Here is a 13,839-nt window from a genome sequence, read left to right on the forward strand (position 1 = left end):
CGGAGGTGACGTCACAGACGCGTTTCATCACAACGACCACTTCCGCCGTAGGAGGAAGCGCAGGCATTCCAAGCCGGAATCCCCACGGGCTGCCGCGGTCCTTCGGGCCGCTCTTTGAATCCTGTGCCTTTAACGCCGAAGACACGCCCCCGCAGCCCCCGGGGACGCCTCGCCCCGGCCGGGAATGCCCGTTAGGGAGGGGGCGTGGCCTCTGGGTGATTGGCCGTTCGAGGTCTGTTTTGGAACGTGCGGGACGGGAAGGCATGCCTCTGATTGGGCGCATAGGTAGTCCGTCCGGCCCGAGCCGGGCGTCAGGGTTCCGCCCCCTTGGCTTCGAATTTGCGGCTGCGCGCTGGGAGGAGAAGGTTGGAGGTTAGAGAGGGGGCCGGCCCTGGGTCTAGGAGTCGGGGGAGAGGAGGAGGAGGACGAGGGACTCACCGTGGGCCGGGCCTTCTCTTCCCAGGTGATGCGGTGAAGCGGCAGTGCAGGTAGGAAGGGCCTTCCGCTGTCCGAGGGGCCCCAAAGGCCGACGTCCGGGGCCTTTCCGGGGCGCGGGGGAGCGTGTGGAGGTGCGAGGAGGGAGAGGAGCCCTTCGCCCAGCAGGGGGTCCTTGTCCCGCACCGGGGCCCAGGGGGAGGGGAGAAGGGAGCCTCCGCGGTGACTGCGCCTGCGCCGGCCCCGCCGGAGCCCGAGGCTGAGAAGGATGCTCCCACCGCCCTCCCCGCCCCTTACACCAGGGGCGCCCCCGGTGCCTGCGGGGATCCGACTTGACCGGGGCGGGGCACGCGTCCTAGGTGGGCCCCGAGGCCCTCCTGCCCTGGAAAGGATAGGAGGTAAGCCGGCATCGGAGGTAGAGGAAGAGGGATCTTGGGGAGATCGCAGATCCAGAGCTGGGACGTTCAGAGAGGTCAAGGGACCTGCCCAAGGTCACAGAGCGAGGCCGCCCCTCTTTAGCCACGACTTCCGGGGTGCTAGCCTGCAAAGCCTGGGCTGGGAAGCCTCCCTGGACGGACCAGGGCCGGGTCTGCGAATTACGGACGTGGAGGTCTGCCTGGGGGAGCGGGCAGAGGTTTGGGTGGGGGCGGAGGAGGGGTGAGAGGAGTTGGGAGTGGTCCAGGTGCGACTTGGGGCTGGGGGTCAGGAATCAATGCCCCCCATTCTGTTGTGGTTCTTAGGTGAGTCCTAGGTAATGGACTTTAGAGAGCCGGTAATCCGGAGCCTGGTTTTGCTATATAGGATCCATCCATTTTGTAGTAAGGGAAATTCAGTCCAGAGAAGGGGCGGCAAACTGCCCAAGGTCAGGCAGCTACTTGTACTCCTAGCAAAGCTGGGAGGAGTTTAGTCCTTTACACCAAAGAGGGCCCCCTTAGTTGTTTGGAGTGTTTGCTAGAGTCAGCTTTGTTTTTAACTGGGAGGGTCAGAACTCCTGTACTTCCCACGCTGACTGGTTCCTCTTGCCCAGCAGCTGAATTGTGGGCCTGCGGCTGAGCTGTTTAGACTCACTGTGGGGAACTGGATACTGACGGCCCGATTGTCCTCATGAACCCCAGGGGGACATTAAGAACCCTACTTGGGCTTAGCCTGGCTCCCTCTTCCCCAGCCTTACCTGCTGGGAATGGGAGTGGCCTGGAAGATCCTTTCTGAGGATACTGGAGCTTTCCTGATAAGTTCTCACCCTCTGAAGTACAGTCTGTGTGCCTGTGAGAGAGGGCCCCTTGGGGTGAGTGACTGTTCTCCAGAGTGGCTGATACAGCTCTAGGATTACCGGCCAACCACTGTCCACCAGTCTCTGAAAATACAGGTCATGTTTGCACAATTATCCTCTGCAGAAAACTAGAATGTCTTAGCTTCAAGGAACCATCTAGCCTAACCCCTTCTTTATACAGAGAAGGAAATTAAGGCACCTCAGAGTGGGAAATGACTTGTTTGTGGCCACACAGTTAGTAGTAGAAACTGCAATCCAGGTCTCCTGACTCTTGGTTTGTTGTTTTTTGCACTATTCTGGAGTCTCCTTTAAAGAACACTAGAGCACTTCCTAGGTTTAGACTTCTTGGTGCAGTGACTGGAATCAGAAAACCTGAGTTCCAGTCCCACCTCAGATCCTTAATACCTTTTTGTTGTGACCCTTTAAAAAGTTAGAGAGACATAATTTCTGGGTAATTTAATCATTTTATTAATAAGGCTAGCAGGTTATTAATAAAAGAATGGCCATTTGTCCATCCCTCTTCTACATTTCAGAGAGGAGGTGTTCCCCAGGGGTGCCTGCTCAACCCTGATTGGTTAATCAAATGGGAGGTAGGCTATCTTGGGGTACTTGACCTAGGTCACTCAAATCTTGGTCAAAGAGACATTAGTTAATATCACCTGTCTTGATAATAGGGAGAGTCAACATTTTCTCTGGACGTATTTGTAAGCTAACATAATAAGCAGGAATGCATCCTTTAGCCCAAACTTAGAATTTCTTTTACTGTCTGATTAGATCTTGGCCTGGATAAATCTCTTAAGAGAAATTTCCCACACTGGTTGATTTCTAGATGAGGAAGTAGAAAAGGGGAAGAACTTTGGTCCTAATATTATAATTATTAAAGTATAAGAGAGAAATATTCATTTCTCACATTGTCCTTGAAGTAAATAACATAATCTCCCTTACTTTCCAATCTGTAAAATGAAGAGTTTTGGACTGGAAGCTGCTTAGGTCCCTTCCAGCTCCAAGTCTATAAACGTTTGACCTCATCCTGCTACAGTGAGAAAAATGGACTAAGGGATGGAACGTAGGAGCAGTTCTGTGAGAGGGTATTAGCATTGGACCAAAGACCCCAGTGAGTACTTCTAAGTACTGTATTTGTCCATTTTAGCCCCACCTTTTCTCTGATTTTGGAATCTTGTGAGAAGCCTCCAAGCAAAAAATCCTATTTTATTTTACCATCTGCCTGGTAAAAAAGTAGAGTTGATACTATTTCATTTGGCTCCAGCGTAGAGAAGTACAGCCCAGGGTAGGTGTGCTCTTGTCTCTCTGTGAATTTGATATTAACAAAAGCTTTGCTTTTGACTCTTTTTGATTGAATCATTAGAACTGAGTGGAACAGGACCTGATTACTTCCTTGAATCCCATCAAAAACCTTTGTGTGGGAGTCTGGGATTCTCAGGCAGAAACCATTTTCAGGGAGAGCAGAACAAGATTCTGGGCTGTTGGAGCAAGCATAGATTGAATGGATTGAAGAGATAACTGAGCTGTGACAGAGAAGAAACATTGGCTTTCTTTTGGGGCTTGTAAGGCCTGTCTATCCACAAACACTATTATCTGCTATTGTGTTACCCACATGTGCCAGTAAGCTAAATTTTGCTTCAGTCACAGACACCCCACTTAGATATAGATGTACATTCTAATAGTTTGATTTAGTCAAAAAGCATTCTTACCCAGTCTTGGCCTCTGCCAATGGGGTGCTTTCAAATCCCCTTAGGAGAGGATACCACTTCCATAGTGTTTTCCTATCTGTCCTTATCACAGTGCTAATAAAGATGGAGGTCAGGAATTATCCTAGATTTTACAGTATAGAAAGATGAGAAGTGTTTTGCCTAAGGCCATACATTAAGGTTGACATAGAGCCAAGACTTGAGCTAAGAATCCCTTCGTTTTCCTGTGTTCCTCCCTTAAGAGTTATGACTTTGGGCAGAGCAGGTGGCAGTGGTTCTAGCTTCCTGTACACCACACCACAAGAGCCACCCAGGCTCTATTTTTAGTCTCTGAAAGGCAAGGGTCATGGCAAAAATACTTGTGGGGGCTTGAGCTCTCTCTGCCTGATTCATTTCTCTGGCATTGATGAGTGGTAGTATTTGGTTACCTGGACAACTTCACTCAAGGCCCAGATGCCTTGAGAATGAGTAAATCATAGACCCTGAGAACTGAAAGGGAGCATGAGAGGTCAGCCCGTCCAGCTCTTCCCCTCACGATGTCCAGAGTGACAATCCCATAGCCTCTAGTTTCTAGATTTGATCAGGAAATTCTCTGATCTAGGGGAGTTAATCTTACTGTTGTTGCCTGAGTCCTTCCTCCATGTCGGTACTCGGTGGGTGTACCTTTTTTGTTGGTTTTTGAGCTCTTTATAGTATTGGCTTTCATCCTGCTTTTCCTGAAGGTCCTGGGAGAGTGTGTGTTTGGGGAGTGAGAGGGGGTGGCTGGCGTTCATTTATCAAGGGCCAAATGTGGGGACAGAACAATCCTTAAAACCAGCTGTTCTCACTTTTTTCTCCCCAGTTCTATGCCAAAGGTACGTTTAACCTCTCCTTCCTGGATTACCAGGAATCTGATGATGTCTACATATCTGTCAGCATTTCAATGAAAAAAAAAATCACTTCTCTCTCCAAGCCAATCCCCTTATTTTAGACCACATTCAGTAAAACCAAATTTCTCTACCCCCAGGTCCTTGGGGACAGGGCTTAACTTTTTATTTGAATTACAAATTGGATGTGCCTTACTCCTGATTTGGCCCCTTCCTTTAAAAAGGTTCTAGTGCTGGTTTCAGTATCTTTGATCATGTTCATTGGCTTAAGATGGTTTTTGTGAGTCTTCAGCCTTGGAAGGTGGAGTGAGGAACACAAAACAGAGAAGGGTCTTGGGATAGATACACCAATGTCCAGAATGGGACCGTTAACATATAAACCCAGAATCAAATACTGACCTGGGAGACCCAGTAGGAGGGAAGGCTTCTTAATAGGAACATAAGTCATAAATAATAACCAATGTTGGAGCCTCACGGGTGCCATTTTTCTCTTGTCTGCATCATGACTGGGGGTTGTCTATGCCCTACTCAGTTGTTTTATTTTTGAAGGGAGGGAGCAGTGGCCCTTCTATATACAGGAAAAAGTGAATCTATCCTACTTGGTTTAGCAAACTTCTCTAAAAGGCAACAAATCCTTCCCTCTCTCCTTCTCAATCCCTAGTCATGGCCTTCTGTCTTTTCCCTCTCAGAGGTATACTCTCCCCAGCCCTGCCTCTATCCTTTTCCTGTCTCGGCAGGTGGATCATGGCAGAGTTCTCCCAGAAGAGGGGGAAGCACCGAGATGACGACCCGCTAAGCAGTGCTGTGGACTTCCTCCTAGCCAATGCCAGGCTGGTGTTAGGTGTGGGTGGTGCTGCTGTCCTGGGTATCGCGACCCTGGCAGTGAAACGGGTAAGACCAAGGGGTCAAGGAGAGGTTATTTGCCCTTTCTGAAACCTGTTTTAAAGGAAGCACTTGGGGGTAGAAACAGGGTATAACTCAACTGACTACCCTGAGTACCTAGTCTCTCCAGGATGCTAGGGGAAACCACTTCCCCAGTCATAGTCTGAATCTTAGCACTTGTCCCTGAATACTTCAAAGCTACCTCAGGCTTCCTTATGAGTTCCTCAAATGACAGAGAGGGTTTCTTATCCTGTTTTACAGGTTCTGGGTTTCTAAACACTTGAAGCTCTCTTCCCTCTGTACTCTTTTCTCTTAGGTTCTATGTGATCTAGTATTCTGGCTGGAAGGGTTAAGGATGTATTGGGAGGATGGGCTTCTAAATGGGTTGTTGAAATCTGGTAAACCTGGATGATCTAGATCACTTAACTCTATTAGAACGCAGGGCTAGTGATGAACTGGAAGTTCTAAGACCACAGATCTTAGGTGCTTAAGAAGCTCATCTTATGTGTGCTTCTGGTCAAAAGTGAGATTGTGATTAGTTCAATGAAAATCTCTCTCCTCTTTTGGAGAACACGCAAAACATAATTTGATGGCCACCATTATTGTGACCTTTTTATAAAGTAATGTGATCATTGAACCAGAACTCTTCTACCTGAAAGTACCTACCCCCTTCTTTTGCTAAGAATGGTTTAAGAATGAATTATTATTTTCTAGTTCTGATGGGGAGGCAGGGAGAGGAGGTTGAGTTTTTGTTTAAGGAATGTCTTTAGAGTTACCCTGTATAGAGAGAGGGCAATTTTCTGCCTTTTCCACCAGCAATCAGTCATCACTTGAATGAAAGTCTGAGGAAGAGAGAGTCGTCACTGTCTGAGCCAGCCAACACAAGCTTTTCGTTACTATACTTGGTAGGGCCTCCTGGCCCCTCTTCTCCTAGGTCACCTTCCTTCAGGGCTACTTTGTTCTAGCAGATAGTCTTCTCAGAGCAGGAGGCTTAGGCCGAGTATTTGGTGCCTCTGTATTTAATTTCATTCCTGTCCCTCTGCCAAACCAGAAAGCCTGAGGTGGTGAGGCCAGGAACAGAGCTTAGTTTAAGGACTTGTCTCAGAAGAGAGATGGCAGAAATAGGGGAGATGAGCCATGGAATCAAAAGAAAAGTCTAACTTTAGAAGTCCAGTTGCTTGTGGCTTTTCTCTTAGCACCTGTCACAGAGTCTGCATGAGGGGATCTCCCATTCTTCCTTCCTTGACCATGTCTGCCCAGAGGAAGGCAGGGTATCCTGCAGAGAGCGAAATGGTAGAGAAGGGACACTAACGTCCTACTTCCCCTTCTACATGACTGCTATTGTTTTTGGAAACCCACCTCTAATTGAATGTGGCCCTTGGAAAATCCTTGGTTACCAAGGGCTGAGACTGAATGTTTAGGTTGCTAGATAAAATGAGATTAGTTTACAAATCCAATTCCCCCTAGAGCTAATTGCCTCTCCTATTGTTGCTCTGTGAGAGTCGCCCCTTTTGGTGGTTCTAGGACTGGTTACTCAAGGGTTAGAACACAAAGCCAATGAGGCCAACGTCATCTTGATTCCAGTGGCTGACAGAGCCAGGCCCAGTGGTGTGGATGGCAGGCCTCTCCCTGCAGTTGGATACAACTCAAAACTCTATTCTGAGCAACACTCTCATGTAGAAGGCAATAGAGCTTTTTAGCTACTGCCAAAATGATAGAAGTGGGTCGTTTGAGTCTGAATTACAACTGGAATGATTAGGGTAGAGTACAAAGACAGTAACTCCCAGCTGTCCTCCCTCCTCCTTCACTGTTCAAGATTCAGTTGAGTTTTGATGTGGGTTTGCCCCAGTCGGCAAAGAGCCTCTAACCTGGGTTGGAGGAGTGGATAGTGTTGGATTTGGAAGTCAGGCAGACTTGAATTCAATCTAGCTTCATAATACAGGATTTGCTAGTTGTGTGACCCTGGACAAATCACTAACCTTAGTTTGTTTTCTCATCCATAAAATGGGCACAATAGCACCTGTTCCACAGTAAGGATCAAATGAGATTGTATTTCAAGCACTTTATAAACCCTAAGAGGTGTGTGTGTGTGTGTGTGTGTGTGTGTGTGTGTGTGTGTGTGTACATGTACATGTGTTACGTACATATACATACACATGCTATATATATGTTAGCTATAATTATTATCAATGGTATGGAATTAACCATTTTAAAGGTAAGAAGGATGTTAAATATTGTCCATGGCCTGGCTGGTGACGAGGAGTTTCCAAAGATTTTCTTCTTCCTTCTGCCCATTTCTGACTGTGTGATCTGTCCTTCAGCTCATTGACCGTGCCACCAGCCCGCCTGACAAGGACGATGTCAAAGCTGAGCAGAAGTCCATTGAGGAAAGTTGGCAGGAGCTGAGTTTGCTCACGACCTCAACTAGACCTCAGCCAAAGCAGAGGCGAGATGACCTCAACCAGCTACAGCCTTCCTCAGCCCAGTCTCCTTGTGCCCCAGGTTGGCTTTGATTCCTTCCAAAACATCCCTTCTTCTTTTTGTTTTGTTTCTAATTGCTGGATTGTGGCCTTCTGGCCAGGAATTAAGTGAGGTGGGAATTTGGTCTCGTGTCAGATAGTAGGCATTGAGACTCCTTAGGTGTCAGAGCAGAAAGGAATCTTAGAGGTTATTCTCGCTCTGTATTAAGTCTGGAGCATGAGTGAGTCATTCATCGAATTTGTTTTCTAAGCTTTAAAATAGAGGTTCCTGTGTATCTCACAAGGGTGTTACAAGGATTGAATTTTTAAATAATTCATGTTTAAATAGCTTTCTCAGATTTACAAATTGAATGCTTTTAAAACCAGATTTGGCCTGAGTTGAGAAAACACACTTCTTTTCAGAGGTGAGAACCTGTAGGTCTGGCTTGTTACATACACTGTCAGACACAGTGTACATTGTACTTTGTTGAAGTGCTCCCCCCTTGTTTTCATTCTGTTTTAGGGAGCTCACTAGGTATGGGAGAGATGTATTGGGAAAGGAAGGTGATGTGAAAACATGCCATCAGTAAAAATAAGATGAGAAATGCTTTCCTTACAGCAGCCCTGTCAGGTAGTAGTGCAAATGTCATTTCTAATTTATAAATGAGGAAACTGAGGAGCAGAGAAGTGCAGCGATTGGCTTGTGGCTGTATAACTAGGAGGTGTTGCAGCTGGAATCAAAAACCTAGTCTCCTGACTCTAAGCCTGGTTCTCTCCCACTATACTCTGCTGCCTATAGAGTGTTTTATAAATATCAATTAGGCTCATCATCTAGTCTAGGCCCTCATTTTACAGAGGATGAAACTGAAATCTTGAGAGAGCACAGGACAAGTTCACAGACTCCCAAAGACCTTTCTGAGGTTTCTGAATTGTCGTAGGAGCCACCACTGGACTCAGATTCAGTCATTCTCAGTCTTTCTGGCCTTTAAGCACTTTCAGAATTTAAAAAAAAATTGAGAACCTCTACCACTCTTCCCCCTCTCCCCCCAAAAAAAGCTTTTGTTTATGTGGGTTAGAACTACCAATATTTCCCATATTAGACAGGAAGATGTCTTGGTATTGTTATGAAAGTAGTTTGGATCTTGGGATCCCCAGGAGTTCCTGGACCACACCTTGAAAGCTGCTGCTCAGAGCTAGACTGCTGGATGATAGTATTTCTGATGTAGGCAAGGAGAGGGACCTTTAGGCCATGGTAGCCTGATGTCTTCCCAGAACAGTGCAGCAGGGGTGGTTCTTGCCTCTGTTCCACTGACAGGACAGTTCACTGTTGAGCTGAGTGACCATGGTGATGGCTACTGGGTGAGTATTGTACAAGTGTCTTTGTAAGTCTTTCCTCCTTTTGAGATACTAGGTTTTTATTCATCTCTGTTCTACCAATGGAACAAATGGAATGGTTGGATTTTGTTCCCTAGTCCTGTATCTTATCTATGGTGTTTTGAGTTTTCACAAATCTGTCATGGCCAGAATAGAATGTGTGTGGTTTAAAGGCCCTCTTTTGGTCCTGGTCTAATACTGGAGTGCACAATCTGACTTTATTCCTTTTTCCTCTCTGTAGAACCAGAACCAGAACCACCCAGAGACCCTGTGGCCGTGACTGTGTCCAAACTCAGCCCCAGTCCCCCAACGCCATTATGCCTTACGCTGCAGGAGAGACTCCTCATGTACTATCAGAACCGTGTGGTTGTCTCTGAATCTGACATCACCCTGGCCAAACAGCTGGCTGGTGACATTGCCCACGAGTTGCAGAATTTCTTGCGCATTAAATTCCCAGAGCTGCCTTTTGGGGACCTGTGTCCAAGCAGCACCCTGTATGATGGGCTAGAGGCTGTGGCTGCTGACCACACTTGCCTGCTGGTGCCGCTGGTACTTGAGCCCAATCTGTGGAGCTTCATTCCAGGGGAAGACACCATTGCCAATGATCCTTACTACTGGGTGATTCGAAGGACTCAGTTGGAGTACTTTCCCCGAGGGAGTAGCCCCTGGGACCGCTTTGTAGTAGGTGGCTATCTCTCTTCCAATGTCATCCTTGAGGTGCTCCGGAAGGTCCTGGTAGGCTCTGTCAACTGGCCAGCCATTGGTAGCATGCTGGATTGCCTCATCCGCCCAGGAGTGGTTTCAGAGGAGCTCCTGCTGGAGGTTCAACATGACCAGTTGGAGCTAAGAATCATCATCTTTCCCACTGCAGAGAGTGAGGATAGAGCCCTGCTGGCCAAGCCTCAGGAAGGACCGTTGGAAAACCTTTGGCAGCAAGACTTCTACCAGGTAGAGGTCTCTAAGCTACGTGAGCTGGATGGTGCAGATTCTGGTGCCCGACGCCTCTGTCTCCAGCTCCTGCTTGGCATCTGCAGGCACCATCCCTCACTGAACAGGCTGAGCGTAAGCCACTTGGCACAGGTCATTCTCCACCTCAGTGAGACAGTGACCGACTGGGCTGTGGATTCCTTAGCAGACCGGTTCCAACAGGTGATCATGGAGCTGATTGGCTACCTGGAGGAGGGGTTTTTCCCCTGCTTTTTTAATCAGCACATCAATCTTTTTGGCAGTTTGCATGAAGAGGAGATAGATGACATGGGCTTTGCTCTATATAATGCCGTAATAGCACCAGAGCTCTTGTTATCATAGACAGAAAGGATTAATGAAATGTGATCTTGGAAGATTTTTTTAAATGTATAGCTCCTTCAGCTCTGGAAGTCTAAGGGGACAGGTAAAGAGTTTTTCCTCTTACTTTCTAGCCAGCACAAGGTAGCCATTTTGGAGAAATAAAAAGAGGGTACATTTCTTAAGCACACTGAGTTGGCAGCTGAATTGGGCATAGATTGGTTCAAACTTAGGGTTCTATGTCTCTGAGCTCACTCAGGTGTTACCAGAACCCAAGAGCCTCACAGGGAGCCGTCAGCCAAACCCAGGTGAAGGTGACCAGGCCGCTGCCTCGCTTCACTTGGTCCTTCTCCCTTGGGACAGACAAAGCCCTGAGCCTTGGACAGAGACTGAACAGCCTCTCTGTCTTAGGTGGCAGGCAAGAGCCATAGGACAGAAGATTCCCTTCCTCCATATTGTGAAATCAAATCCATACTTAGCCCCTTGGGACTGAAAGACAAGGGTCTCTGGGTTGGCCACAAAATGCATTATGTCATCAGCACTGAAGTGATCATACGTAAATTCCTGAAGAGTGATGGGAGGGGAAGGAAATTAGACCTTTTTTTAACCCAGGAGAAAGTTATTTATTTGTTCCAATTATTACAGTGATTGAAGTTCCAAACTTTCTGGGGATGGTAAAGACGAGTATAGTTTGCCCAAGGGGCAAGGAGTTCAAAGTATTCTACGGCTCTCTGAAGGAAGTAAACGGTGCTTTAAAGGCACTGGCCAGCTTTTACCTACAGGCCATTCAGCCAGATTCTCTTGCATGCTTTGGTGTGCTGGAGATCTCATTTTCCTTCAGATAGCACTTTCTCCAGTGGGATTTGTGTACTGAGATGGCCCCAAACCAAGAGCTGAAGTCCTTGATGCTGTGTGTCTTGCCTTTGAGAAAGAAATGTTTTCTAGTGGCTGCTATTAAATTAATTTGGGTTCTTAAGAGCATTATACAGAAATGAAGTTTTCAAAGAGGCCTTGTTTTCAAAACCAGGTGATTTGTGTGCCAAAATGTATTATTCACGGTTAACACATGACTCCTTTCAGTTGGTTAAAGTTGGTATTTGGTTATCAGAGGGGGAAGTTTTTTTTCTCTGAGTACTGAAATACTTGTCATTTGAATGTGTCTTTGGTCTCCCCTACTGCTGGAAGAAGTCGATTTCTCAAAGAATGTGATGGAGAATAAAGGAGAGAAATAATCTCAGTTGTATAGAAGTGAATTGTTTTCCCACACAAGCGTTTATGAAGTTGCAAAGTTATTGCTGTTCAGACTGTCCAGCAGAACGAAAAAGCAATTTGCCTTACTTTTCCAGATGAAGAAAGAGATTTGGACAAGGTGGTCTCTAAGGTCCATTTCAGCTTTGATTTCCTCTGATCTAGGCTGGATGAAAGATACAGTCCATTATATATGCCGTACCAAACATTGTTCTGTCTTGGAAGGACCTACCAGAATACAATTCTGTGAGCATTGTGAATCCAGGGTCAGTCACCTTCGTGGCAAAATGAGACACTGGATTAGGCAAGGATAAAAAATCATTTTACAGATAGGAAAGCGACTTCATAAAGCAATTGTGTCTGGTATTTCAGTGGCAAGGGTGGAGATTAGAGGTTAACTTCTACTGTTGCAGATAACTGGACAGAGCATTATTATTCAGTGTTCAGTAACTAGCATTTCTATAGCACCTATTACGTGCCAGGGACCATACTAAGTGCTTTACAGATATCTCATGTGATCTTCACAGTAACTCTGGGAGGTGGGTGCTATTATCCCCATTCTACAGTTAAGGAAACTGAGGCAAATAGGTCAAGTGACTTGCCCAAGGTTACACAGCTAATGTGTGGGAGGCCCCATTAAGATTGAACCATTTAAAAAAAGAATAGATCAGGCCTGATCATCAAAGTTCTTGTGCCTTTCTTTTCAACTTTAACCTTGTTGAAATAAGGTGAAATTTAATTGTCATAGAGTATCGTGTGCTTTTTACTGCTTGATTTGGATGTACACTGTCATGCTTGCCTCAGGGTTCACACCAGGGGATCACTTCATAGGTGATGTAGGTCCTGTTACAAAAAGATCCTCATAATTAATTCCTGAACTCCAGTATACACTTCTCAAACATAGATTTGCTCTGTAGCAAATAATAGTAAGACAAGGTTCTGGTCTTATCTATGGCTTTCCTCTGGCAGTCTTCACCTGAGGCTTCATTCAAGGATCTGTAATTTCACTGTGACACTTTCTCATCTTTGCACATTACAGTTTTGCCAAATGCCTTAAGTAGATAAGTCTTTGTGGGTTGCTGTGGCTAAAGAAAAAACCACTAGGCTGGCAACGTGGTGCTGAACTTCTGTCCACATTGACACAATTGAGAACTGATTAGAAGCATTTCCAGATTGGGGAGTCAGGAGCTTCATTCTTTAGCACACAGTATGGCAGCTCTACTGACTATAATGGTTGGTGTTTTCCTTGAGCATTTGAAACTCACTATTCTTTTCAACATAATTTTTCTTTTTTTTTTTTTATGGATTGGGTTTGTGATTTATTTTTTTTAATTCTTAAATTATTTTATTTTTTTAGTGTTCTACAATCACTTCCACGTTCTTAGATTTTTTCCCCTCCCTCCCCACTTCCTCCCTGAGACAGTGTTCAATCTTACATAGGTTCTACACATACGTTCCTATTAAATATATTTTCACTTTAGTCATTCAGCATAATTTTTCTGAAGCCTGATTTGAGGCAGTGAGGTAGCATAGTGCTTCTTAATCTTAAGAAGACCCAAATTTGAATCCTTTACAGGGGCCTCAAGGCTGCAGATTCCCCATCTCTGCAGGCCTTTCTTGGTTCCAGTTTCCTTATCAGCAAAACGAGGACAGTTATAGCACATGTATCATAGACTTGTGAAAACCAAATGAGATTTTATTGAGGTACATGTTGTAAACCTTAAAGCACTCCATAAATGCTAGCTTCTAATTCTTAGATCTCAGTAAACAAGATAGGGAAGGAGGTATATTTAGCCTAATCATAGTGGAAAGAAGTGATGCCCAGAAAGGTTAAATGAAATCCAAAAATGCTTCTGATTAGAGAAGGGCTTGAAGTGAACCTGACATTTTCCAACTAGGTCTTTAAATGAACTTTGCTGACTGGTAAGAAGGAACCAGGGATTCTAAGAAGAAAGAGTCCTTACTTAGAGAGTGACAAGAACGGACCAGGTTGGCTGGACCGAAGAGTGCAGTAAGGGGAGTATAATGTATTTATCGGGCGAAGTAGTTTGGAGTCAGGTTGTGAGGGTCAAGCCAAACCTGAGCTTTAGGAGTGGCACTTTTGGCAGCTATGAAGGAGATAGGCTAGGGAAGAAAGAGGTGAGGCATGGAGGCAATGATCCTAGAGAAGGGATGAAGGTCTGAACCAGGGTAGTAGCTGTGAGTGAAAATAAAGGGGATGGATTTGAGACACATCGTGGAAGTAGAATCCATGATTTGGCAACTGGAGAAATGGAGTAACAGCAGAGATTTAAGGATGACTCCCAAGTTTG

At 45.9% G+C, this 13,839-nt stretch overlaps 1 protein-coding gene across 4 annotated transcripts; it reads left to right on the forward strand.

Moving 5' to 3' along the window:
- Window positions 1-31: 31 nt before the first annotated feature.
- MIEF2 (mitochondrial elongation factor 2) lies at window positions 32-11,512 on the forward strand. 4 transcript variants are annotated; one of them, XM_072597096.1, is made up of 5 exons: window positions 32-372; window positions 464-488; window positions 5,018-5,171; window positions 7,484-7,664; window positions 9,237-11,512. In XM_072597096.1, exons 1-5 carry the CDS (start codon window positions 264-266, stop codon window positions 10,301-10,303), a joined length of 1,536 nt encoding a protein of 511 aa, XP_072453197.1. In that variant the 5' UTR covers window positions 32-263; the 3' UTR covers window positions 10,304-11,512. The 4 variants fall into 4 exon arrangements, with proteins under 4 accessions (XP_072453197.1, XP_072453194.1, XP_072453196.1 ...); XM_072597093.1 differs by lacking the exon at window positions 464-488 and having other exon boundaries at window positions 38-232; XM_072597095.1 differs by lacking the exon at window positions 464-488 and having other exon boundaries at window positions 237-372.
- Window positions 11,513-13,839: the final 2,327 nt, after the last annotated feature.

Source organism: Notamacropus eugenii, chromosome 3 (genome assembly GCF_028372415.1).
Source record: "Notamacropus eugenii isolate mMacEug1 chromosome 3, mMacEug1.pri_v2, whole genome shotgun sequence".
Classification (NCBI taxonomy): Eukaryota; Metazoa; Chordata; class Mammalia; order Diprotodontia; family Macropodidae; genus Notamacropus; species Notamacropus eugenii.

What these genes read in the sequence shown, in the direction of transcription:
- MIEF2 (XM_072597096.1), top strand. Translation starts at nt 264, where the DNA reads ATGCCTCTGATTGGGCGCATAGGTAGTCCGTCCGGCCCGAGCCGGGCG. An exon ending in GCGGTGAAGCGGCAGTGCAG is followed by an intron (nt 489 to 5,017) that starts GTAGGAAGGGCC and finishes CTGTCTCGGCAG; the next exon opens with GTGGATCATGGCAGAGTTCT. An exon ending in CCAGTCTCCTTGTGCCCCAG is followed by an intron (nt 7,665 to 9,236) that starts GTTGGCTTTGAT and finishes TCCTCTCTGTAG; the next exon opens with AACCAGAACCAGAACCACCC.